Source organism: Falco rusticolus, chromosome 12 (genome assembly GCF_015220075.1).
Source record: "Falco rusticolus isolate bFalRus1 chromosome 12, bFalRus1.pri, whole genome shotgun sequence".
Taxonomy (NCBI): domain Eukaryota; kingdom Metazoa; phylum Chordata; class Aves; order Falconiformes; family Falconidae; genus Falco; species Falco rusticolus.
Genome location: NC_051198.1, coordinates 18335517 through 18360704, shown reverse-complemented (window position 1 = coordinate 18360704; position 25188 = coordinate 18335517). Strand labels below are relative to the sequence as shown.

General features: G+C 36.4%; 1 protein-coding gene across 5 annotated transcripts in view; it reads left to right on the top strand.

Moving 5' to 3' along the window:
- PPM1B (protein phosphatase, Mg2+/Mn2+ dependent 1B) overlaps positions 1-23520 on the top strand; it is a 61765-nt gene extending 38245 nt beyond the window's left edge. For 3 of the 5 annotated variants that reach the window (XM_037405443.1, XM_037405440.1, XM_037405441.1), the window contains 4 exons: positions 1561-1678; positions 9800-9911; positions 13934-13991; positions 19819-20856. In XM_037405443.1, coding sequence (XP_037261340.1) covers positions 1561-1678; positions 9800-9911; positions 13934-13991; positions 19819-20124 — 594 coding nt within the window. In that variant the 3' untranslated portion in view covers positions 20125-20856. The other 2 variants (XM_037405445.1, XM_037405444.1) reach the window with 2 other exon arrangements.
- Positions 23521-25188: the final 1668 nt, after the last annotated feature.

The following is a 25188-nucleotide window of genomic DNA, read 5'->3' as shown; positions in this document are numbered from 1 at the left end:
CATCTCCTCTTCAAGGTATGCTATGGTTTGTCTGTCCTCTGAAGTGGTGTCCTCAGCTTATTGTTGCTTAGATGGAGAAGCACTACTTCAGCGTCTGAGCTTGCTTCCACTCCTCAAATTTAGAGTTTTTTCAGAGCAATACAGGTTGGTCTACAAATGTTTCATAGGTATACCATTTCCAGTATTCCCTAAAAAGTACAGCTCCTACTAGTGCAAATAGTTCCCTCATTAGGCCGCAGACAAAAACATGGAGATTTGAGGAAAATAATAAAATCAGAGTTCTTAATACTAAAGGGTAAGTAATTTTTTTCAAAATGGGGTTGTATTCCAGCATATACCATATGCTGTATGATTGGTTTAAATGCCATAGCTTTTCTGACCTCGCACTTAAACAGCCTTGTTTAAAGGCTGATCACTGTAATATACTTTCAGTAAAACTTGACTCCTGACCTCCTGTTTCTTTTACGAAGTTAGATCCCGAATCTGTGCAGTTTGTAATGATATCATAATGTTGTCACCTGTCTTCAGGATGTGAATTGTACCACATCATATTAACTGCTGTAAACGATAGTTGTCCCCATATGCTTGGTATGAAAAGGAATGTAGAATAACTCCTGAGCATTTCTGAAGGAATTCACTCTAAAGTCAGATTCCTTCTCTTAATTTCTTCAGGAGAAGGAGTTGTTGTTTCAGATGATAGGAGCCATCCAGTAGGTTGGGTTTACACAGAAACAATGTACAGTGACTGATGGCACTTAACTTCTTTTTTTTTTTTTTTTTTTTGGTAGTATATTAAGGTCTTGATTTCAAACCAGGAATTTAGATTATGGTTCTGCTGGATCTCCTTGTAAGAGACTTAGGCACTATGTTCTTAAATTTGGCTGTGGATTGTAATTTTGAAAATAAAATATGAGCAGGAAAGTGGTATCAGAGCTTAGTAGTGAAGAAAGTGGCATTAGAATTAGTACCTAAAAAAGCCATTGCCTGATACTCATGAGCACATGATAGTCTGTAAGATCATCTTGGCCGTATTAAATGAACTCATATTTTGTACTTTTTTTCAAAGTGTGATGTACGACACAGGTGCATTCTGATAAACAGACTTGTAATGAATGTAATGTCTTACATGAATGCTCTCAAACCGAAATAAATTAGTAGCTAGAGCTAGCTATTCTAGTAGTCGATAAGTATTCTGCATTTCATTTTGCATGAGTTGTTTTTAACTTGGCTTAATTTGTCATGTAATGTCATGTTACATGACTCCATTTTCTGACCTGTTTTCTTGATACTGTATTTCAATGGTTGATATGTAAGTCAGTCCATTAAATATATTAAATGTTTAGACTTAATGTACAATAAAAAAATCAGTAAAATTAACTTGAGTAGTTTAGTTGGGAAACTTAGAGGTTCTTATTAATCAAAATACAGTTTTATTGCAAGGTTTCCTTTTTCACAGGTATATCTATAGTAGTGTATTTGGAACAAGTAAAAATGTGACTAGGATAGAAAAATGGAAAGAAGTCTTAAGATCATAACTGTTCTTTTTTCTTTGTCATATAGGGGAGTCGTGATAACATGAGTATTGTACTAGTTTGCTTTTCAAATGCTCCTAAGGTCTCAGATGAAGCAGTGAAAAAAGATGCAGAGTTGGATAAGTACTTGGAATCACGGGTTGAAGGTAAGAAATCCATTTTCTTAACTAGAAATGCTGTGATAACCTACTTCAGCATGAAAACAAAACCCCTGAAATCCATCATGCCACTGTATGTTGGGTCAAATTCAGGCCTGATTGTGACTTCAGATTTTTGTGTCAAGAAAATTTTTTTAAGCCATGTGGTTAGTTTATCTTGGTATTCCACAAGCATTCTCTCATATTGAGCTTTAGGTTTTTACTTCTGTCTTTACAGGTCAAAATGCAACCACTGGCCTTGCAGAATGTTACATCAACTAAGTAAATTGTGGTATTGCTAATATCTTGCTTATAAAGTATTAAAAGGGATACTTGTTCCTTTTTTGTGAAAGTTTTTGACAAAGAAAAAGCTCTACTGGGTTTTCGTGAAGGGACAACTTATTAAATTATCCAAGCTTTTTTAACTGCTTCTGTTTAACATAGCTGTGAGTTATTTCTCACACTGACAGCCTTTTAAAAATGTACTTTTGTGAAAACTTAAGAGTATAAATGATAAAAATACCTATGAATGCAAGAGCCTTAAGTCATCCTTCTGGGTTCTGAGTGGTTAGCAACTGTGTGTGTATGTGTGACTAAAAACCATATAATCATCTAGAACTTTCATGGAGGATTAAATGTAATTCCTAACCAGCTTCATTTAGTGACTCGTTTTATAACTCTTCACTTAAGAAGTTGCATTCAATCTTTTGGTTCCCTTAAGCAGAAACAGTTAAAGGAAGGTTAGTTTGAAGAATGGAAGGCTTGCCACTGTATATTCATTCCTTTTCTGCAGTGCTCCTAAGGTCAGAAAAACTGATGTTTGGAATGGGCTTTCAAACTGTTGCTTCTAATTTAAAATCTTTTATGAATGATTAAGGCTGTTCGAAGGTCTGATTTACAGCTATATGTAGTAGCCTCCTCTTTAGTCTTCTCAATTATTCCAGTGGTTCAGATAGAGCTCAGTTTTGGTAGAATTGACTGAAGTTCAGGGTTGATACTGAAAGTTTGCCTTTTTTATGAGATTCTTATGTTGGCACAGGTTTTTGCAGAAACAGCCCAGGCAAGAAAAGAACTGAGTTCTTGGAACAGTTTGTCTTGCTGTTACAAATGTTGCTGGAATAATACCATGAAGTAGCATCCTTGGAGAGAAGTAGTCATCAGAGGTTTTGAAAGCCTTTTTGCCATGATTCTTTAAACTTCCATAATCTCATCAGAAGAGTACTGAAGCACTGTCACCCGCTCATGGCAATGCAGTTTATTAACCCATTTGTTGAAGCTATCAGTTATAGCAACAGTATTCAAGGAAGGAGAGGGTGTACTGAAGAGAAAGCTGGCTGATATAACTTGTACCCTTTCTTGTTCCAGGCCTGGACTAGAATATTCTGATCGTTGTCACTAGATCCAGGTTTAACTGTGATTTCATGAAGAGGTGGTCCCTTTGTAGACTGAGTCATTTAGCCGCCTTAGATGTTTCTGTCCCAGGTGATAAGACCAGTGGTTTAGCTTTATACTGTAGTATTGCTCTCCTGATGGTACTTGTCTGTGTTCATATTGAAAAATGTGGTGTTGGCAGTCTACAGGACTGTTCAGCAGAATTCCATGAAAGTAACTTTAAATTTGGGTGCCAAGAAGTTGGGACTTTGCAGGTCAGAATCGGTGTGAAACCACCATCTTGAGACTCTTAATGAGGTCTCAATGACATAAACCACAGCTTTGGCTGCCGACCGCTAAAGCTTTTTATTTTTTATATGAACGAAGGTGTGACTGAGCAAATATTCTCAACATGGATCTGGAAACTTTTACATGTCCATGGCGTGTATAATCTGTAAAGATAAAATATTTAAATTTCCTTTCTTATGAATGTTTCATGAGAATTACTAATACAGGACTCTTGCACTATCACGCAGGAGATAGAGGCCACTTCTGTTTTTCTTGTCGGTTCGGTTTATTTGAATGAGACACCCACTGGCTTTTTAACATGCTGTAATGGATACTGAAAAGTCTGATGGGACATGCTTTTATTAGCATGTAGCTTTTATTAGAAAGTAGTTCATATCCAAATAAGTAACGTTAGGTATATGAGAAATAATCTGGCACAGCAGGTCTGAGATCAGGAATCTTCTGAGAGTACACAACTGAAAATCTCACAGCTAACCATTCGTAACTTCTTAACACTAATTCAGTGTGAAATGCACCAGTGATGTGGAAATGTACATGCTGCTGCTGCAGCCTGGTTGCTGCGGACAGCTTAGTTTTGCCACTTCAGGATCAAAAATTCTCAAACGTATTTTCATGGTAGAAATCACACTGTAGATACTGTATCATTTAATTTTTTTAGTTGTGTGGAACAGCTGCAAAAATCACTCATGTTCTTTGTATAGCTTTTCAAATTGCACTCTTACTTAACCAAATGAGGTAAATGTAGAAATGTTTTTGTGTTTGCTCAATGTCCCAGTAATCAGACAGTTGATGTAACAAACCTTCATTTTTAAATACACATGAGAAGGTCTTCAGGCCATGATACAAGTTCTCTGTGAAAGTGCTGCTCTTCTGTATGGTGCCTTTCCCTCTTAAGTGGGATCTAAATTAAAATGGCTTGCCTGTTTGTAGTTTCTGTTGAGATTAGAGAGCGCTAATGGTCACTTCATATGCTAACTCTAGGCATGTTTCTCACTGGTTGGCTTACTGCCCAGCCTTCCTAGATGACAGTAGTTAAGATAAATACCTATTATCTTCCTGTGTCTGAGTACATGAGCTGTTAATGGGCTCTGGGAGAGAGCCAGGAGCAGTTACCTTCACTGATAGCAGTCAGGTGTGCACGCGGTGGTTACTTGTTAGTATTCCCAGCTTCTTGGTGGCTTGTCTCTCAATTAGCAGATAGGTGAAAAATATATGGAACTGCGGTGTATTTTATTGCTTTCATAAGTGAATGTGAAGAAGATTAATAGACACTCTGATCAGAAGTTATTTGACAGCTTTCCTATTAACTGAGAATGAGGTAGGAGGTAGTAACAATGCAGTGTTGTAGCATAATTGAGTTACTACTTTAACCTATCAAAATAACTTAGCAGAAATGTATTTTACCTATATTGTCATATTTAACAAATACTACATGCACTTAAAGTGAAGAGTTTGCAGTCTGAACTGATGCAGAGCCATTTGGACTCAAAATGTTAACTGAATTGCTCCAGAGAAATTAATTGCTTCAAAGCTTGGACTCGTGTTTCTTCAGCACTTCTTGATTATTTTTTTTTTTTTCCCTGCATGAGTTCCCAGTGTCATTCCATGTTCTGCTAATTGGACAGGATACAAGGCATTTAAATGTCAAGCATTTAGCAAGGAATGAGAGTTAGCATGTTAGAGGAAATGCTGTCAAGAAGTGGAGAAAATAAAGGAAACAGACTCCAAAAGAACTTGAAATATTTACTTTTTCTCTAATAAATTTTTGCATTCATAATTCCAAGAAACTGTCATTTTGACTCTGTTTCCTTAATTTAAAAAAAAGAATAAAATACTGGACTATAATTTTTACCTTACATTAGTCTTGAGTGTTACTAGTTCAGGAATGATACAGAGAAGCTTTAACAAGTGTTTCGAACCACTAAGCAGCATGGGGAGGATTGTTTGGGAAGATGCTGGATTCTTCCAATCCATAAGTATTTCTGCACACTACTTAAGGTTTAGTTTAAAAAAGAAGGGAAGAGTATGATCTCGGGTGTTGGAGTAGTACAGAAAAGTTTGGGAAGGTGGTAACATCTTTTTGATCAGGAAAGGACAACTGCGATAATCGGTTTTGCGTTCATCTGTAGACTTGTGTAGTCTGGAAAGCAGTTTGTAGAAGCGCTGTGCCTGAAAGGTGTTTAAACTGCCCTTAATTCTAAAAACTTCGCCTGGTAGATAAGTTGTGATGTTGATAATACGGATTTGATCATCTCTTCCAGTTATCTTCAAAAGACAGGATTTGTATTTCTTTAGATGTATTCTGAATGTAATTTACATATTAGGATAGTAGTCTTCAGGGAAGTGTATTGGTTATAGTTTGTAGTTCTGATGTGTTTTGAAGCTCTGAACATTGTAAGCTAGGCAGCTAAGTCCGAGAATCTCTGTTCAGTTACAGCAAGTAATTATATGTAGTGAGAATTTGTAGCAGATTTACTAATGTTTAAAATAGCATGCTAGATGATTTTTCCTTTCAAAAGGGAAATACTGGACTTCGCACAGAATAATTTAACATGAACAACAATGGGTTTTTTTATTTGTTAAAAAATTAACAGCTCAAAAGTTACGTGCAGTTGGTTGATAGCCAATAACAATTTTATTTATACCTGTAGAAATAACATTGTGAAAAAAATCAGCTTGTCTTAGAACTGCTAAGTTGGAAAGATGGAGATGTCAAAAATACAGTGTATGAGTTCTTGGATAATCTCATCTTTCAGTAAGTGACTAATTTAAATCAAGGCAACGTTGGCACTTAGTATAAAATCCTGTGGGACTTCCTGAAGCAATTTTGGTTAGACCAGTGGTATTTGTTCTTAATGAAAGTACACTGTTCAACATAGAATCTTTTCTCTGTTCTCTTGTGGACCTTGAATTTCAAACTGACTGGACTAACCCATCCAACTTTTCAGACAACAGGTTTTTTTCACTGCTGTGCTTGGGCATTTTAAGCTCTGGCTTGGAGAGGAAGGCATTGTTTGAGGCAGGCTTTTGTTTGTTTTAAAATCTGTGTTCAAGAGCAGTTTAATACTTACACTTGTAATATTTGTAGTCTGTCTTTGTACGTTCCTAAGTAGAATGCTGAGATCCTGTGTATTTGTGCAGTGAGTTGAGTTAGTAGTTTCATAAGATATTTCCAGAGTTAAGAGAATTATTATTTTAGTACCAAAACACAGTTTTTGTTTTAACAGAGTTATTAAAAAACAAACTCAGCAAGTGATAGTTTACAGAGATTTTTAGTGGAAGAACTGTATACCAAAGCTCTTTTGCTAGTTTGGGTCTTGAGGTTGATGGGATGTGTATAACTGCATTCCAAAGCTGCCAGTTCAAGAGCATTATGAAATAGGTACGATGCTGTAGTCAGTAACTTGTGATTGAGTCATTTATGATGGTGAGAGCACAGCCATGCTTCTGTTTTGAGTCACTTAATTGGTTAATTTCCAAAGTAGTGCAGGTGTGTTGGACAGTAGTCAAGTTATGCTAGGTCAGTCTTTTCTTACTGCCGCTTTCAAAAGCTACTTTCTGTTTTCAGTTTTTCTTTGGTTTTTTAGAGGTCTGGAGCTTGGCCACAGGAAGAGAAGACTAGGCACAGTAGGCAATTCAGTTCTGTGATATGTTTCAGTTTATTTGAAAGCGTATCAGACTAGCAGTTAAAAAAAACCAAAAACACAACCAACACCCACCCCCTACCCCCACCCCCCCAAAAAAAAAAAACAAACACAAAAAAACCAAAACCAAAACTCAGCTAGCACCCCCAATCATAAATAGGGGCATATGTTCTTTATAGGCTTAAACAGTCTTTGTAGCAGATGAATACTTGGTTATAGTTGGTTGGTGCATTTACATATATGCAATATATACTGTGTATAAAACTGATGTGTCATAATCTTATAGCTGGAAATCAAAGGAGCACAGAAAACTGGAATACAGAAAACTTGTAATGCTGTCTGGTTGGGAGCTTGCATTTTATGAAATTGAAATAAAAATTTGTCTGAATTTTCAGAATGTTTACCTTGGAGTTATATGTTAGGCTTTCAGTGAAAAGTATTTCAGGAATTAAGTAGTAGGCTTTGTAGTGGACTTCAGGGATTTGCATATGTGATGATATCAGGAAATAATTCTTTAAGTGGTTGAATTACATTAGCAATCCAGATGTAAAAGTTTCTGCAATTGTGGTGTTGCACATTCAGGGAAAATCTAATTGCAGAGTTATTCTTAGTACAGAGATAAAGGTGAAAACCTTGTAAATGCCTATAAATCTGTTTCTGAAAACATTTGGTTTCTTTCTCTAGTGGCCTTTGTCAAACAAATCCACAGTGTGTATCTGCTAACTGATGTGTAACGAATAAAGGTCATGCTTGGTCATTTGCTTTATTCTCGGATTTTCTATTAGGAAGCTTTTTTTCTTTTGAAGAGAAAGGGACATGTTCTGGATGATGTTATTCACGCTAATATCAGGAGAAATAAAAGGAGATAGTCAGTTCCACTAGAATTCCTGACTTGACACCACCTAGAAATGGCGAGAAGATGCTCGTGGTTCATTTCAGCACTCCCTGAGAAGCGGCTATACCATAAAGTAAAAGTTTCCAGTACCAAGAAGTATACAACAATCCTTAGTTGTGATTGCTTTAATTTCCTTTTAAGAAGATATAAAAATCTTACACTTGCATTAGTATTTAGTGATTGCTTACTTCTGTAGTCTATCTTACAAATTTTTACTATTCATCTACTTTTAGTATGTACAGAACCAGGTGTGCTCTTGTATAAAGAGCAGCGTATGCATAGGGCACGTTTCCTATCAGATGTGACTCAGCACAATTATAGTGGTACACTCTACTTCTAACTAGGTAGAACTGCACAAAAGGACACAGTGTAGACAAGGACTTGTGGCTGATTTGTGTGAACGTGTATGGAAGAAATGATCAAAATCCTAAGACTCAAGTGTACATGCTCAGCTGTCATTTCCTTTGCTAGCCATGAGTCATTCTTCATGGATGGATGATAGTTTTGTGGAAGAATGTTAAATTGTTTCTAGTACTAGTATACCTAGTTTATTCACTGCAGAGATACGATGCTGACTTAAAGTTGGGGCTTAGAAGCATAGTGCCTTATTTGTTACAGGGTAGTAAAGCTATTTTAATAGTAGAATTGCTTTTTGGGGGCTTTCCGACAGATCTCCCTGATACAGAGTCAGCAAATACCTTGCAAGCACTTTGGGTTTAGTAGTCCTGAGAGAAGCCTGCGTATCACTTGCTGTTTAGGTAAGTGATAGGTCAAGAGAGGTTTAAATACCAGGAAACTTGGGATGCAGTGTTTAAAGTAGGTAGGTGATGTGCTTTACTAACTTAAGAAGCTTCAATTGTAGCTGCTTCTGGCTTTAGTTGCAGGCTCCAAATCAGACATCCAGAATATAATCAATTGATGTAAAAAATTCAGTCATTTATCTTTACATACAAACTGACTGAAGGTTTTTTTCAGGATGTTATTTGAGAGGATTCCTTCTTAATTCTCTTGTTCTGAGGCTCAAAGAATTTTTTACCTTGAACAATGTCTACAGGAAATGGCATTTCATTCCTTAATGTAGTTGCTTTTCAGGAAAAAAATAATGTGACGTGTATACAACTACTGTTTGTAGATAACTTGGTGAACCTTTTTCTGCCATGGTAGTAGGTGAATGACTAGAGGCTGAGGAGTGGAAGCTGGTATTTTTATGCCTGTGTGAATGTATTTGCAGCTCTTATGCTTTTGCCTTATAGCAGCTTTGATGAATAAGAACATGTGAAGACTGACTTCAGTTTAGGCAGTCCTTTTCCAAGGCAGAACTTGGTAGCACTGGACTTGTGTGATACTTAGGCTTTGAAAATGGAATACCGTATTATTATTTGTTGTTAGGTCTATAGTCTGTTTTGGCCACTTGAGTGATAATGGGCCATTATATGTTCCTCTTCATTGCATGATGCTCTTGGTGTTTATGTACTGGAGATTCAGGCCTTTTGAGAATACAAGGTGTTACTCACAATGACTGAATTCCTGGGAAGCATTTTCTTTATGGCATGTAATTTCTGAGTATGCGTTGCAATGCAATGGAGAGGTAACAAACAGGCTCCCAGCTGTCCTCTTTTTGAAGGTGAACAGGCTGCTGTCTCCAGGGTATTTCATCCCGTCCACAGGCTGCTTCTGAGTTTCTCTGAGAGAGGATAGCTAGAAGCAAAATGGAGGGACAGGCTATGGGTTTAGATAGTTCTGTTCTACCGTACAAAGACTGTTTACCTAAAAGGTAAAGACTGTTTTCCTGTTTACATGTAACTTTTTCATAATGTCTCTGTTAAAGTGATATCATTTTGTATTTTAGTGTCTTAAGGAATGGGTGGTATTAATTCAGTAATCTAAGGACTTCTTCTGTTTTTAAAATAGAAATTATGGAAAAATCGGGTGAAGAAGGAATGCCTGATCTTGCTCATGTTATTCGTATTTTAACTGCGGAGAATATCCCTAATTTACCACCAGGAGGTGGCTTAGCTGGCAAGTGAGTACAGTATTGGAATTTCTTGAATTGTGTAGTTCACTGAAACAAATACTTCTAAATAAATGTTTTAAGGCTTTCTTATTGTAATAGCTATACTCGAAGAAAAAATGTTTTTTGTATTTCAAGCTAGTTTACTTTTTGTACTACATGAATGTTTGTGAGACTGTTCCCATTCCAGAATGGTGAGGGGAAACAGATTTATCATCTTCTGGTACATAACGTACTAATTTACTATTTCCATATGGCCAGTTTAAAAAGAAAAAAAAAGTTTGTCTTGGCTTTTTACTGCTTTACGTTTGTTAAGAACTATCAATAATGTAACCAGAATATCAAAATATCAGCTCAATTTTCCTGATGTCATGTTCCTTCCACCGTGTAGTGTCTATTATAAGTTTGGGTCAATGCTTGTTTGTTCAGCAAACATTCTCAAAGGAAAATTGTTTTTCTTTGCTTAGTCTTAAACTGAATGTTAAATAAGCAAGAATATTATACTAGGATATGCCCTTTAAAACTTAATTGGAATAAACCTTCAAAATTTGGTTTTCTGGGGAGACTAATGGTGATGTTCTAAAAACATTTATTTTAAGGATTTTCATTAACAGAATTTAGGCTCGCATAAACAGTTCATATAGAATTCCCCAAACAATGGGACCCATTATTGCTCCCTGGCTTAGGTCATGTTGATTCTGAAATCTTTGTATTTTTCAAAATATGAAGTCTTATCCTCTGAACGTTTGTGTATATGTGTATTTTTATTGCATGCACTTATTAATGAGCGCTGTTTGCCGTGATTATTTTTTTTTTCTAGCCTTGAAAATTACCTGTATGTTCTGGGCCTCTTTCTCCATTTGTGCATTCTAGGCATTCAGAGAAGTTGTGGTGTGCCTATTCTTCTTAGTGCCTCCCAACTGCTGAATGAGTTGGTGTGTTTTGCTGTTTTGTTCGTTAATAATTGCATCATGTACTGCTTTATTATTCTGGAACCTTTGCATATAAATCCTGTTTTAATTTATTGTGACCCAGGTTACATTTTTATTGGGCTTAGGTTTAGAATTTGCCCTTCGATGCTTTTCTCTCCATTTTGACTTTCAAAAGTCCTGTCTTACAGAAAACTGACTTCAGGACGTGTACCTGCAGCTTCTTTTAAGGGAATATCATACAGTATTCAGTAATATTTTTTTTGTTTGTTTGTTTTGTTTTGTCCTTCAAACTTGGGACAGAGACAGGCGGTGATATATTTTAGTTAACTTTACTTGCAGGATTGAGCTCCTGAATGGAAGTTTTGAAACAGTACAACTATACAACCCAAAACCACATACCATGTAACTTAAGACTTTTGTCCTAGCAAAAGAGCATTCTTTGTCTTGAGATCCTTATCCTTTGATGTTACAAGGACATGAAGAATTCACACTTTGTCCTTCTGTTTGAACTCCAAGTCCTGTCTCACAGGTTGCAGGAAGAGTTTGTTTGTGCACCAGTTGCAGGTGCTCCTGGGTACTAGTATGTCCGAGCTGGAGAAATACCATGTTGTGTTACCTGGACTAGAGTATGTTTGCATACCTTAGGAACCTTAAAGTAGCTCTGCTTCTACTGGTCTTGTATGCTTACTTCAAACATCTCGCGTGTGTAGAAGTCCCTACTGGCTTGTTCTTCGAGACTGGAGATCCAAAGGTGTCAACTCTGCTGCAGGCACTTAATGGTGGTGTCTTATCCTTTAAAATCTTATTCTTCAAAGGCTGGCTTCTGTTTGACGCTGATCCCCCACTAACTTCAAATGCTGCCAAAAGAATGGTCACTGGTCGCTGAAGAAAACAAAAGTCATGAGCCACTGTGTCACTTGGGCATTAATACTTGCACTGAACATCTTGCTCCTGAGTTTTCCCGTGAAAGGAAGGCATGGATAAATACACCACTTGAAGAAAGAAAAGTCAATTGAAAAGGCAGAGAAATTCCCCAGGGCCCGAGTTGTAAGTCTGATTTAAACCCTCTGCAATGGCTGGCTGTTGCTCTATGGCAGCCTTGCTTGAACTGTCTAGGTGTTTTCTATTACATTGGTGTGAGGTGCCATTGCTCTCTGCAGTACAGACATTTGGTCAAAATCATGCCATTCCACCATCAATAAATGTGGGACAAAATGGAGAAAACATTTTCCGGTGTCTGCAAAAAGATTATTTCTTTTCGCTAGGAAAATCTTCCATCAGTGCTGATGTATTCCATACTAGTTCAGCTGTGCATCTCTTCTAGATTTCTTCGTAAAGCATTGACTTTAACTGATAGGCCCTTGGAGAAGTTGTTCTTCAGAGGACTTCTGATATCAGACATAAATTAATAGCGACACTTTCAAAAATTAATTCGGAACTTCCTTCTGGGAGCTCATTCAGACACAACCCAAAACCTTTGTGTGTGAACAAGTACAAACTACTTAACACGGGTGTCTTGAGGCCTCAAGTTCTCAGGTGTATCTGTTGTGCCTGCCTTCTTGTCTGGGTGTGGTATGTCTTGATTAAATGCCAATTTCATCATTGATGTATATTGCTTTTGAACACATGATAGCACAATGTCTTTTCGTTCTTCGGTGTTGCAGGTTAGTAGTTGTCATGAGATCTGAAGCACTATCCCTTGCATTCACTGGTCCGCAAATCCTCTCCCGGAGCTCTGAGTATTTTAGTAGGTACTATTTTAAATGCAGGATCATGGCTGGAACAATATTTTCTGATTCTGGACACTAGATTATGAGACTACCTGATTTATTGCTTTGTCTCAGAAGTGGCCACACTTGCAATATTCCATTCAAAAACTGCACTCTTCTGATTTGAATATGCTTTTGCTTCCATGGTGTGAATGTTAAGAGCCTCATCATACTGGACCGGACCAAGGATTGTTCTAGTTTTGTGTCTTCTCCACAGGACAGTTGAATGTAGATGCCTAGGGAAGAATATAAAACTTCCCCTATCAGTATTATTTTTGTTTTCAGCTTCTTACAGCTGAGGTGCTTCCTGATCTTGAGATAGTTTGTGATTAGTGACTTTAAAAGTTTTCTTCCATGAAGTTAAATATATTCAGAAGGAGCCTCATGAAACTTTTAGCATCCCTAATATTCTGGGGCAGATGGTTCTGTTGCATCAAGAGTCATCAATATGTATTTGTGAGACATTTGCTGCTGTCTTTAATCTGATGCCCTTGTGCTCTTTGTTTGGAAGAGTCAACAGTTGGTTGACGTTCTGTAAGGCATCATTTGTATATATAATCTTGGCTGTTTCCAGACTTCAGGGTCTTAGTTCATGTAGCAGTTTTTTTTGTTGAAGCTATCCATAACTTTGATCATATTTATCTGAACGTTCCCCAGTTCTTAGTGCAAGGTGAAGATGTAGGGACGTAACTTTTTTTTTCTTCTCAGAAGTCTATTTGTACCATGGGTTTTATTTTTTAAAAAAGCTTTTTGTGCTTATTTTGCCTGCCTGTGAAGGTGTGGCCTTAGATGGCACTATCAGAAAAAAGTCTAGCTAGTGGTATTTAGGTTTTAATTTCTTCAATGTGAATAGACACCGGACAACGCACCTCAGAGGTTTGTGTACTCTGGGCACCACGCTTCAAAAGTTCTTAGGCAAGTAGTAACCTGTATCCCAACTGTCTTCAAGTTCTACATCCAGAAATAAAGCAAGAAAACCAGCAAACCTGAAGAATTTTGTTATAGTAAGCAAAATACAGATTTAACCATTATCTTGGCAAAATCTGATTGTGCGGCTGGAACTTCCAAAGGTGTAAAGAGGTAGACTGTGGGGAGATAAAAAAATGTTTTGCCACGCTTAATCTTTACGAAACCTGATGTACTGCAAAATCCCAAACATCATATTGAAAGGGAATAGACACTGAGAGTGGTCTTCATCTTTTTTTAAGAGGCAGGTTAAAGGCAAAATTCTTTAAACGCTTTGAAACTATTACTGTGCTCAGACCTTTTTAAGTTCTCAATGTTTTGAAATACTTTGTGCTAAATTTTTTTACAACTTCTCCTTTTTTTTTAGGCGTAATATTATTGAAGCTGTGTATAGTAGGCTGAATCCACACAGAGAGAATGAGGGGGTAAGTTCCCATTTCGATTGCTACACCTCTTTATTAATGAGAACATCAAAGTAGTGTCAAACATGAAGCAAAAATGTACATCACTGCTAATGAAGTGTTATAAACACGAAAAAATATTGTAGCATACAGTTCATTTTGACCTTGTTTTGGATGGATCTGATGCAGAATTTCATCCTCAAAAAGACAGCAAGCTGTCGCCCAATTCTGAAAGACTTTTCAAACATTTAATTGACTACTGCTTTGTCAGTCAAACCTGTGAGGCAACAGTGCAGCATTTTTATAAATTATAGTTTATTATTGTCAAAAATTATGGTCAGCATATCAATTACTTAACTAGCTGTGATGTTTATTGACCAGAAATATAGTCCAAGAACGGAAAGCATGCTTCTTGTTGTCTTCTGTAAGTGTGGAAGACCTTGGTACACTGAATTTAAAAGATAACAAGAATAATATTGACTACCGTTTTAGAGTTTACACTACCTTTGAATATCCTATGTGCCGTGGTCTAAGGCAAGTGTGAAGTGACTTTAGTTTACCTCAGTTCTGATTCCTAAAATGACATACATTCTTCTGCTCAGTTCCTAATAAGCTGGATTTAAAATAGTATGTTAAAACTATCATTTACTATAACTTTAAACCTGATAGGTGGTTCTTTAGCATAAAGAGTAGTAACTGGTGTTTATATCAAATGTGGCTAGATTTTTTTTTTTAAACAAGTTTTTGGAAATCTTAAAAACTAACAAGCATAACTGCTAGTATTTTGTGAACTAATCTGTGAAGGTACAATTCATCTTCTAGTAAATCCTTTGACATTTTTGCTCTTCTGAGATGGCTACAAGGTCCTTAGGTAGTCATTAGAATAAATGGTGTTGGGGAGATGTCAACTTTTACTTTAAATACATTGAAATGATGAGTTGTGCGCCTTGAGATTGTGACTATGGCCACATTTGTTTTTCCCACTCTCATCTTCTCTTGACTACCTACATTTGATTTATTCTCTTAAATTGGAAAGCTTGTGTAGGTGGAAGGGACCACTGTTCTGTTAAGAGATTTCTTCTCTATTTGTATATTTAACTTTTTTATTTTTTAGGATTTGTTGTTTGTTTGTTTGTTTTTTAGTTTGTAAGTGATGAGTGTACATTCTTGATTTAACTTTCAACAAATTGTGCGACACTACCCCCAAAACAAGCTAGACAAAAGTGTCCTCTTTTCAGCTTCTTTAGCCCTTCAGGAAACTCTGCACCTCTATTAGCCTGCTACTACTTTTCATGTTTAGCCGTAGTTTTGTTCCTGCTTTTGGGGTAAAGTTACTGGTGAAAGTGGTTTATTTGAAAATTGTAGCATAGGTTTTGTAAGTTGTTTGGTCATTTTTTTTAAGAGAAAAAAATTTATCTAATGGTAACTTTTTAGAAATACCATGTGCCATAGTTGCACTTATGACGCATCTTTTCGAAGTCCTAATTTACTTTCAATAGTCATACAAGCTTGCTGAAAATTCTAACATACAGCAGCCTTTTGGGTATTGGCTACTTCCAAGAAATTTCTGTATGTCATCCACTATAATTTAATAAAACAAAGTAACTGAACTAAATATGCAAGTTACTCTTATAAGAATATAGTTGTAACCCTTACTACCATTAATAGTTTTGACCTTTATTGCTATTAGAATCCCTGGCTAGTTGTTTCGAGTCCTTTTAATTTGGCTTCTTTAATAGATGTGAGCCGTATACTCCACTCTACCAATAGAAGGCAAAGTTTACAAAAGTATTTAATAAAAATGTTGGTAATGATTTGAATGATGTGTTTGAAGTACACCGGATTAAAATTTAGTTTGATCTTGTGGCAAGATGTCATTTCCCAGTCAGTACCTTTGCTTTCCATCCTAAGCGATTCTCACGCAGAGCAGTGAGAGAGAAGGATGTGCCACTGGGTGAAGGTTGCAATTCCTGTTTGCACTTTCCCAGCAAGCAGGAATTGTTATCTTACTGTTCTTTAAGTGGATTGATGTTTATTAATTTAACTGGAATCACATCTCTGAGGTGATGAGAACATGACTTCCTTGCTAGTTTTACTTGGTTCCAAGTATGTATGTGGTGATCTCTTAGTCTTTTGAACTGCATACTCTAGTGGTTGGGGGGATGGGGAGGTGGGGTGAAATGGCAGGAAGGTGTTCAGTTACTCAACATCAGACTCTCCACAATGTCTACACACTGTGATAATGTTGCTACACATCTCGCATTTAAACAGGAAGCAAAGGTAGGAAGGAAACATACCAATGATGACATTTCCAAGTGAGCCTGAAATCTAACTAATAATGCCCCTATTTAAACTAGTGTGACGCAAGAGCGGGTCTTCATATGAAAAATTAGGAGCTACAGACACAGGTGCTGAGTCTGCAGAGAACAACGGTGCACGTATGCTGTTAGAGCGTGGGCACAGTGCAGAATGCTGCTGTTGCTAACTGGAAAATCTGCCTGTGACAGTCATTTCTATCTGATGATTTTGTATAAGGCTAGAACCACTCTTTTTACCTTGACAAGTTAATAATGTAATTGGTTACTAAAATATTAATGCACGTGAGTAACAATTTTGAAAAACACCAAAACCCACAAAAACTACCCAAACCAAACAGATTTAACACTTGCCATTGAGAATTACTTCCTCCTGAAGAATATACTTTTTAGTATTGAGCAATCTAAGCTAGTTACCCTGAGTTAGTGTGAACTGGATAATAATAGGTTTGTAAGTAAGTTCTTAGTATATAAGTCAGCCCAAGGTGGTATCTTCTTCTAGATCACAGTCCTGAGTAAAAACAAAGCTCAAGATGTCAGGTAGTGTTCTGCTTGGATTTTATAATTTTTTTTGGTCATCCAAGCTGGTGATTGTAGAGTAACTTCCAATTCTTCACGTGTGTGTTCTGAGAATCCTTAACATACAGCCTAAATAAGGAGTTGTTATGTAGAGAGTGAGAAGTGAAAGATTCCTTACTACAGTAGTGTTCAGAGATCACTAGTGTGGCTTCAGCATATAGCAGTCATATGTTGTGGTGGTTTGATTTTGGGTTTGTTTGGTTTTTTTGAAGTATCTCAGTAGAGTGTGAGTATTTTGTAAATCCAGGGCTGGAGAGAGCCCTGCTTTGGGCTCACAGAGAACAACATTGCCAGTGTTTGAGCAGAGAGACTTCTGCTGAAGATGTTGTGGCTTGTGCGTTTAGAAGTGCAAGTAAAATCATAGAAATCTTACATATTGGAACCTGGTGCTTTCAGATCTTTAAAGAGAATTTAAAAGAACTTCTTCATAGCTAAATAGTTGCTACCACTAATGTTCCAATACCACTGAGTTGTTGTTCTAATTAACATGTTAAAATATTACTCTTTCTTTAATGGCTCTGCTTCTTCAACCATTCTTTTTAATGTGTTCCGAAGACTAGGAGGGTACTCTGCAGTTAGGCTACTTGGGTCTACACGTATCCTCAAACACAGGGAACGATGTTAAGGTTACAGTGGCTGTGTTAATAGTTTCAATGGTATTTGTTTAAAACTGTGTTTTGAGTGTCGTGTTTGAAACCAGTCATGTAGCTAAATCAAATATGTGATTAAGGGCTGCTACAGATAATTTAAAAAATGTAAACGGACAAAATTCTTACACCCTTGAACATTGTAAATCCTGTTCCTAATATGTAGTAGCCCTTTTTATATATATAATTTAACAGAGCAGAACTTCTGTAAAAATCGTGAATGCTCGTGTTCAATGTAGCTAGCCCAAACTTACTCTTGTTTTTATGCTCAGTAGCGCTGAGGTGAATTAGAACATGAAGGAAGACAAAAGTTAACTTGCACAGTAATCATAGTTTTCAGGGACCTGTTCTAGCCACACATCCTTAGAGAGAAATCTGTTATAGTGTACATGTAGTGTGTAGTATATGAGGCGGTTTCTGTCTCACTGTTGTTTGTGGTGTTTCTTGTCTGCTAGCACTGAGGGAGACGGGGGAAGCAGAAAATAGCCTGCCATCAAACCTGGTACAAAGCAGGGTGTGAGTTTGAGTATCAGATGCTAACACCACTGTTACTTTGACTCCTACTAGCATTTGAATTGTTTAGGAGTCAGGGCTGCTATGATATTGCTTATTGCCTTTACGCTGCAGTGTTGCACGGCAGCAAAACTATTCACTTCAGTCTGCCAAAAAGAATTTTTAAAAATCTAAGTTTTGTGAAATGTGGAGATTCAGGCTGTATGTTTGCTAATGTCAGCTTCGGAGCAAAACTGATAGGATGGAGGAATGGTTTGGTTGGGTTTTTTTTGTCAAAACTTCTAAGAGATAGGATACACCTGTAGCCTTATCTTGATACCCTGAGTTTTCACTGACTTTGTGCTCATGAGGCATTAAACCAGTCCCATGTCTTACATTAACGCTACCTTCTTTAACTTGCTTCCCCTCACTGGGCCCTTGAAGAGCTCTCTGAATCTGAAAATGCTAGTACATGGGGGTCAAAACATCTCAGACTAAGACCAGAAAACCACAGTGGAAGTAGTATCTGTCTAAGCAATAGAGTAAGCTTAGAGGGATATTATTATATGTAGTAACATTCATTTTTGTGCTAAAATTGTCCCCTTTTTAACTTAAACTGTGCTATTGAGTCTTGGGGCTTCTATTCAAGAAAAATTACAACATCCAAAATCTTACTGAACCCAAGATACTGTCTTAATACTGCTACTAAGCTTGTAAATGAGTGACTGCAGTACTTGTAGCTTGTGAAGCTTTTGGACTGGATGACAATTAAATGAGGTCAGCATGAGAACAAGGCAGTCTGGATTTTGCCTCTAATGTATTGCAAAATCTGCCAGCTTCCAGAGATACAGTTCCATTTGTCTGGCTTGGTAACTTACTAGATATTAATAATTAAAATGTACTATTCCCTTAAAGCAGCAGTTCTCCTTTAGCACTTTGAAAGTTAAAATACCTAGTACCAGTGTCAGAGCACTAACAGATGTGTGAGTCTTGTCACATAAAAAAACACCCAACAAACCCCCATTTTTTTTCAGCTGGAGGCTTGTGGCGAAATAGTTGTTTGCAGAGTTGACCTTCATTTCTTAATCGGCGCTGCTTACTCGATTTTGTGCTGTAGGTTGTTAGATTTGACTTTAAATAACTGTTTTAGCTATTAATTTTTCTAGGCAATACACATATCTGCCAAAAATAGCATCTCATGTTTTTCAAACACCGCCGCTCCTGGTGCTGATAGGTAGCTGCTAGTTTCTTTTACGGCAGCATCATGCATGCAAAAATCAGGGGTTGTTTCCTAAAACACTCTGAGCGTTTATTTTGATGTGATGCTTCAGTTAAATTGCTAGCAGTAGAGTTATCCATTCTCCTTAAGTTTTTCATGGAACTGTGTTGCTATTGGTTGTGCAGAAATTCACAACGAAGTATGTTGATCTGATGGCTAAAGAAGCGTAAATTTCAAATTTTCACTGACAGCTGACCAAAGTTGTGGGGAATATCAGCTATGTTCATCAAAAGACAATTTGAATCAAGATGAAGTTAATGGGAAGTACCATGTTGACACTGGCAGGCTCATAATAAATTGAAATTATTAAAGATGCTGTTTGAATAGATACCATTTCTTAAATCTTTATGTTGTATTAAGTAGACAAAGATGGATGATACTTTTCTAAGATGTATGTTGCTAATAAGGTCTTTTATATTAAAATAGAGCAAAGCTGATGTTTTCTCAATCAGGAAAAATGTTTTTTTTTTTTTAAATGTCGTTAGAAAATATTCTAGTTTAATTACTGATTTTTTTGGGGTCTTGAATCTTAAAAAAAGGACCCTGGCGATGCCGAGGAAAGTGGAACGCAGGGAAAATTGGTGGAAGCGCTCAGGCAAATGAGAATTAATCATAGGGGGAACTACCGCCACCTGCTGGAAGAGATGCTGACTAGTTACAGGCTAGCTAAGATGCAGGGAGAAGAGTGCACTGCTGAATCAGCTGCAGCATCTACTTCAGATACTCTTGCTGGACCCAGTGACCCCGTACCAGACACCCACACAGAATCTGGGAATCTCCTTGCTGAAATACAGAGCTCAAACGAAGATTCAGGGATGAATGAGATGAGTGAGAAACAGACATAATGTTTTACATAGCGGATTTAACGCTTCGCTTCACTTGGCATATTTTCCTTTGTTTATATCTCAACATTTGTCACATCTATCCTAAAGTCTGTTTGGTTTTACTTCAGTTATTTGTACAGATTGTTTATACAAAGCTCTTTCTTCCTTAGAAGTTCAACTACTGTAGTGTATTATAGTAATTGCATCTTATGTTGTGTAGCAAGCAGTTCATTTCCCATTTGAGATTGATTTCTTTTTTAATCCTGTGACACCAACAATAGGAATCTAACATGCTAATGCAAAAATAAATTTTCAAACCTTTTCTTTTAAGAACATTTAAAAATAGTAATCCTGATGGTATATGTTTGCTAATTGTAAAGTAATTCACATCTTAATTGTATCTTTTGTGCAAATTGAATTATAAAAAACTTTCAGTCTTTTTTGTTCCCCAGCATCTTTTACTGCATGTTTGTATTTGAATTGTGTATAGTTTATATTACAACTAAGTTACAAAAGCTATTACATTTCAGGTTGTCACTTAATCTTCATGAAACGTGTTTGATTTTTTCCAATTTAGATTGTATCCACTGTTCATCATAAATATAATTTTTTCTAGATGACTGTATTATTACTTCCCAGGTTGTAGCATAACTTATATCCAGAAATGAAAATGTACTTAGATTTAGTACCTAGTGTCAAGTTCTAAGAATTTGTGTTTAAGTGAAAATAAAGAATATGCTGTGGAATAATGTCTCTATGCATATTGACTCTTTTAAGCTTTCTTTGAAATGCTACCATTCTGACATGGCTTGAAACTTTTCATAGCTTCTGATAATAACTCAAGATGTTCATTCGTTTCTACAAATATTTCAGTAACTTTGGGTTTGTCACATTGACTATAATGTTCTATTTGGGCAACATTTCTCAAGATCAAGTTCAACATCAGCCATATAAATAAATAAATAACCTGGCTATTCTGCCTAAGTTTACTTCCTACCAAATCTTTTCTGTGTCTTTTGGTGTAGACCCGTGGATGTGTACGTGCATTTGGGTAGATCAGTAATAATACTGGGAATTCACAGCGGTGGTAACTAATCTGCTCATAAGTTAAATATTGAATTCTTGTATCAGTGGTCAGTTCGTAATATCACACTTGCAGGAAGATATCTTTGTTCAGAATAGGTACAAATTTCACTGCCTTAACAAAAAAGAGCCTTTGGGAATTTCTTGCAGACCAGGAATACCTGAAGAGCCCAATTCCTTAGTATTTTTCAGCTATTTTTAAGTAGTCCGTAGATGTATTGGTATCTATTGATAGCTATGATTTAGTACAATTTTAGCTAATACTTGTTTTTAAGTCTGTGCTATAGTAGCTTTACTGGATTCGTGTTTTATAAAAGTAAATTCCCTCATGAAGTTGAAGAACAGAGAATGTTTGTGGGTGGAAGTGGGCAAGTATGGAAAAAAGGAATATGTAGCCTGTCCTAAAGCTTGTATTCTTAATTATACCACTGCAATCCAAAGTGCAACAAAAATGTTTTCATTTGTATTGGTGAGTAGTAATATTTCTCCTCTTCTTTTCCTGTAGGGTGCTGGAGATCTAGAAGATCCGTGGTAGCCTTACAAATCTACTAAAATGCTTTTGATTCTGAAAGGGGGAAAAAAACTTTTAATCTGTTTTCTTCAATACAAGGGAAAAATTCTGGTGGATTTCCAACATTTTGTGAAATGGGCAGAAAGATATTAGAATTTTCCATCATTTGTTCATTTTTGTGTTTTCTGATCTTGCCACTCTTAGCATTGCCTGTACTACAGTATTTTTACCAGCCTCAGGCATACTGATTACATCTGTAATGAACTTTGGCCCTAAGGAAGGAAGGAGTGATTCTCTCAGCAGATTGGTGTAATGTACCTGAGGTACGTGGGATCGTAGGTGTACTCTGAAGATACACTGTGGCGAAATGAAACGTGCAACACGCAAGCATGAGAGAGTACAAGTAATTGAGACATTACTTATTTCACTTTAACGAGTTGGAAGGCTTTGCAGCTCTGTGGCTTGGAAGTAATTTCAATTGGGCAATACGCTATCAGATGTGTGTTTTGTTTTTTGTTTTTGTTTTTTTTTAATTTTCCAGTTTTACCTGTATTACCAGACCGTTAGGTTTCCCTGCGGTGTCCAAATTGTGATACGTTGCCTACTGCTTGCTTGAAGATAAGTGTATTTGGCAATAATATATGAAGATTCTAGGCATCTAAAAACAGTAAGAATTTTACGCATGTGTACAACACACCCTTAAACTCTTGCTAGAGAAAATCTTTACAAACCAAACTGATGAATTTATAGTTAGTAGTGACTTGCTTTGACATCTCTCACAGCTGCAGGTTTTTTAAAAAATGCTGAAATTTTGCCTTTATTATAATGTAAATTGTGATTATTTTTTTGTTCTATATGTGGTTTTCTATAGTTTTTTGATTTTTTTTCAGCTTAAAATACGGACAGAAGTCTTGTGTAATATGGGTATAATTTTTAATTGTTTGCATTATTTTCAAAGTTCAAATTATCACTTTGAGATTACTATAAATACACTTAAAATTATCTATTTTAAATTAAGAAAATATTAGAGATATTTTCATGGGTTCAACGACCTTTCATTTTATAAGCAATGGGCATGGTACAGAGTGGCTGTCATGTAAGGTACTTGAAGATTCTTAGTTTAATTCTATTTTTGCAATAACCTTGACTTTTTTCTGACTTCTTTGAGTTGTGCATGTAATGAGTCCAGTAAATGCTGAAAACGGGGAAGAGTAAAGTATTTATCTAAAATAAAAGCTATTGGGGAGGGGAAACAATGAATGTATCCATCTGTACATGATTTACATGCTGTGGATGCCTTGTAAACATTTTCCTATTTGTTTAAACTGTGTTTCAGCGAGGATGTAATTGCCCTTGTGTGTAGTTTTAAGCTAATGACAGTCATCAACTGGTTTTGTGTGAAATGGAATTCATGGTGTTTTTCTGTAACTTTATCCCCATGGTGAGTCTGTAAAAACCACATGCTCTTTCATACTGGTGCCGAAGGCCAGCTTTCCCAATCATTTTGATTCACTGTGTATCTGATTTTTTTGGTCTAGAGAGGATTATTGCCACAGTATATTTTATTTATTCATTAGATTTTAGCCTTGTAAGTTAAAGTGTTCTAAATGATGATGTTAACAGGTATTTGTCCCTTTACTGGTTTTTTTGGGGTTGTTAAAAGATAGGGAATGAAGAATGCAAAATGGTTTATTGTTCAGACTGTCCGCTCTGGTCCAACCCTGTACTGATAGTACCTTCCCAGTATGATATTGTGATGTTTCATACAATACAGTGAACATAACCAACTTGTTATCTTCAATAAAGGATTGCTAAAACAGTGTGATATGCTTTATATTTTCTTGAGAGGGATTTTTCAGGATGGTGCAGGTGTTCTGTATACAAAGGTAACCAAATAGGATTTATGAGATGTCTTAGTGATGGATTTGTGTGTGTTCTATAGCGAATGCAGCATTGTCACAATAAGCCAGAAGTCTCAAAGTGGGCTTCTCTGTGAGACAGAAGAGAACAAACAACATTTAGAGTTACTAGGGCAAATCCATCCCCAGTTCAGCTGGGATGAGTCTTATTCCAGCTACGGGAGGGTATTCATTTAAAGTCTAAAAATTCAGATTGAACTTGACTTCTTAGTTAACTTGCTTCTTCAAGATCTGAAGTTAGACCTATACAGGTTTGCTTTTGTGCCGTGTTTTGGATGGAAATTTCTCTAATGTTTACACTCTCATATTAAATTTTTTACTGATTTTTTTTTTTTAAAAAAAAACTTACTAATGAAGTTGTTTAGCTGGGTGGAAAAGGAAAATGAAATCCTCCGTGTTATTGATACTGCATGGCAATAACCTGTCTGAATAGGCAGTGTTATCGTGGAGTAGGTGTGTCTAAGAACAACCTGTAAATTTTTGAGTCTATGAGCTCTGTTAAGTTCTTTGAACTTTTTTGTTGGATCTGCTTTGACCGCATAACCCCTGCATGCATTTCTCATGAACTGCAGTTGTAATACCCTGTTCCACTGGTAAGAGTGCTTGTACTCCACAGGCTCTGTGAACACTTACATGTGTAGGCTTTTTTATCATGTGGATAGTCTCCCTGAAATAATAGGGTTTGTGCACATAGGTTTTTCAAAGAGAAGGACCATAGTTTGCACAGCTACAACAAAACCAAGACCCCTTTTTTGCCTCTAAATCAGCATGACTTTCCATTCATACATCCACTGGGTTCCAAATTCTAATAATGTTTTTAGTTTAATGAAAATACTGTTCAGATTTCAGCAGCCTGGAAAAAAATAACTGTGCTTGTTAACTTTGTATTCTTAGCGTGGGAAGTCTGAATGTTTGATAAAATTTGTTGACGTATTTGCCATAACTTGTCAATTAACATGCTTTTTATATTAAAAAAATTATCTTAATTGTATTGCCATCCTGTAACTAACATAAAGATAGTTCTATAGAACAATGATTGGGTATCTCTTCCATCTCTGGCCTTTCTGAGTCATCAAATTCAGCTTGATTCTTTTCATTTTTATGACTTCTCCTGTAACAGACACTAAGTAGTCCCTGTCAGTTCTTAGATCTGCTCTCTGATAATCTTGAGCAAAATAAAGGTTTGTTTTAACTGTTCCTCATTAACATGTTTAATGGAATAGGGAATAAAGAAATGGATACAAATGTAAGTGGTGTCATCCTGATCTTCTCAAAAGGCTCATATGAGATGTTAACTACAATAAAAGTCTCCTCTTAATACACTTTCATTTCATGTGCTTCATGTTCTTCACGATCTTCATGTGCTTATTTGAGCCTGCATACAAACCGTTCTAGGACTTGGCCAAAATATTCATCCTTGTCATGGCCCTTAGGTGAATCTGATGCTGATGTTGCTATTCAGGTGAAAGAGTTAACAACAACAACAACAAAACCCCAATCAACACCCAAATCAAAACAAACTATACACTTGAAACGGGTAAAATGCCAATTCTTTTAGCACATCACAGGCTA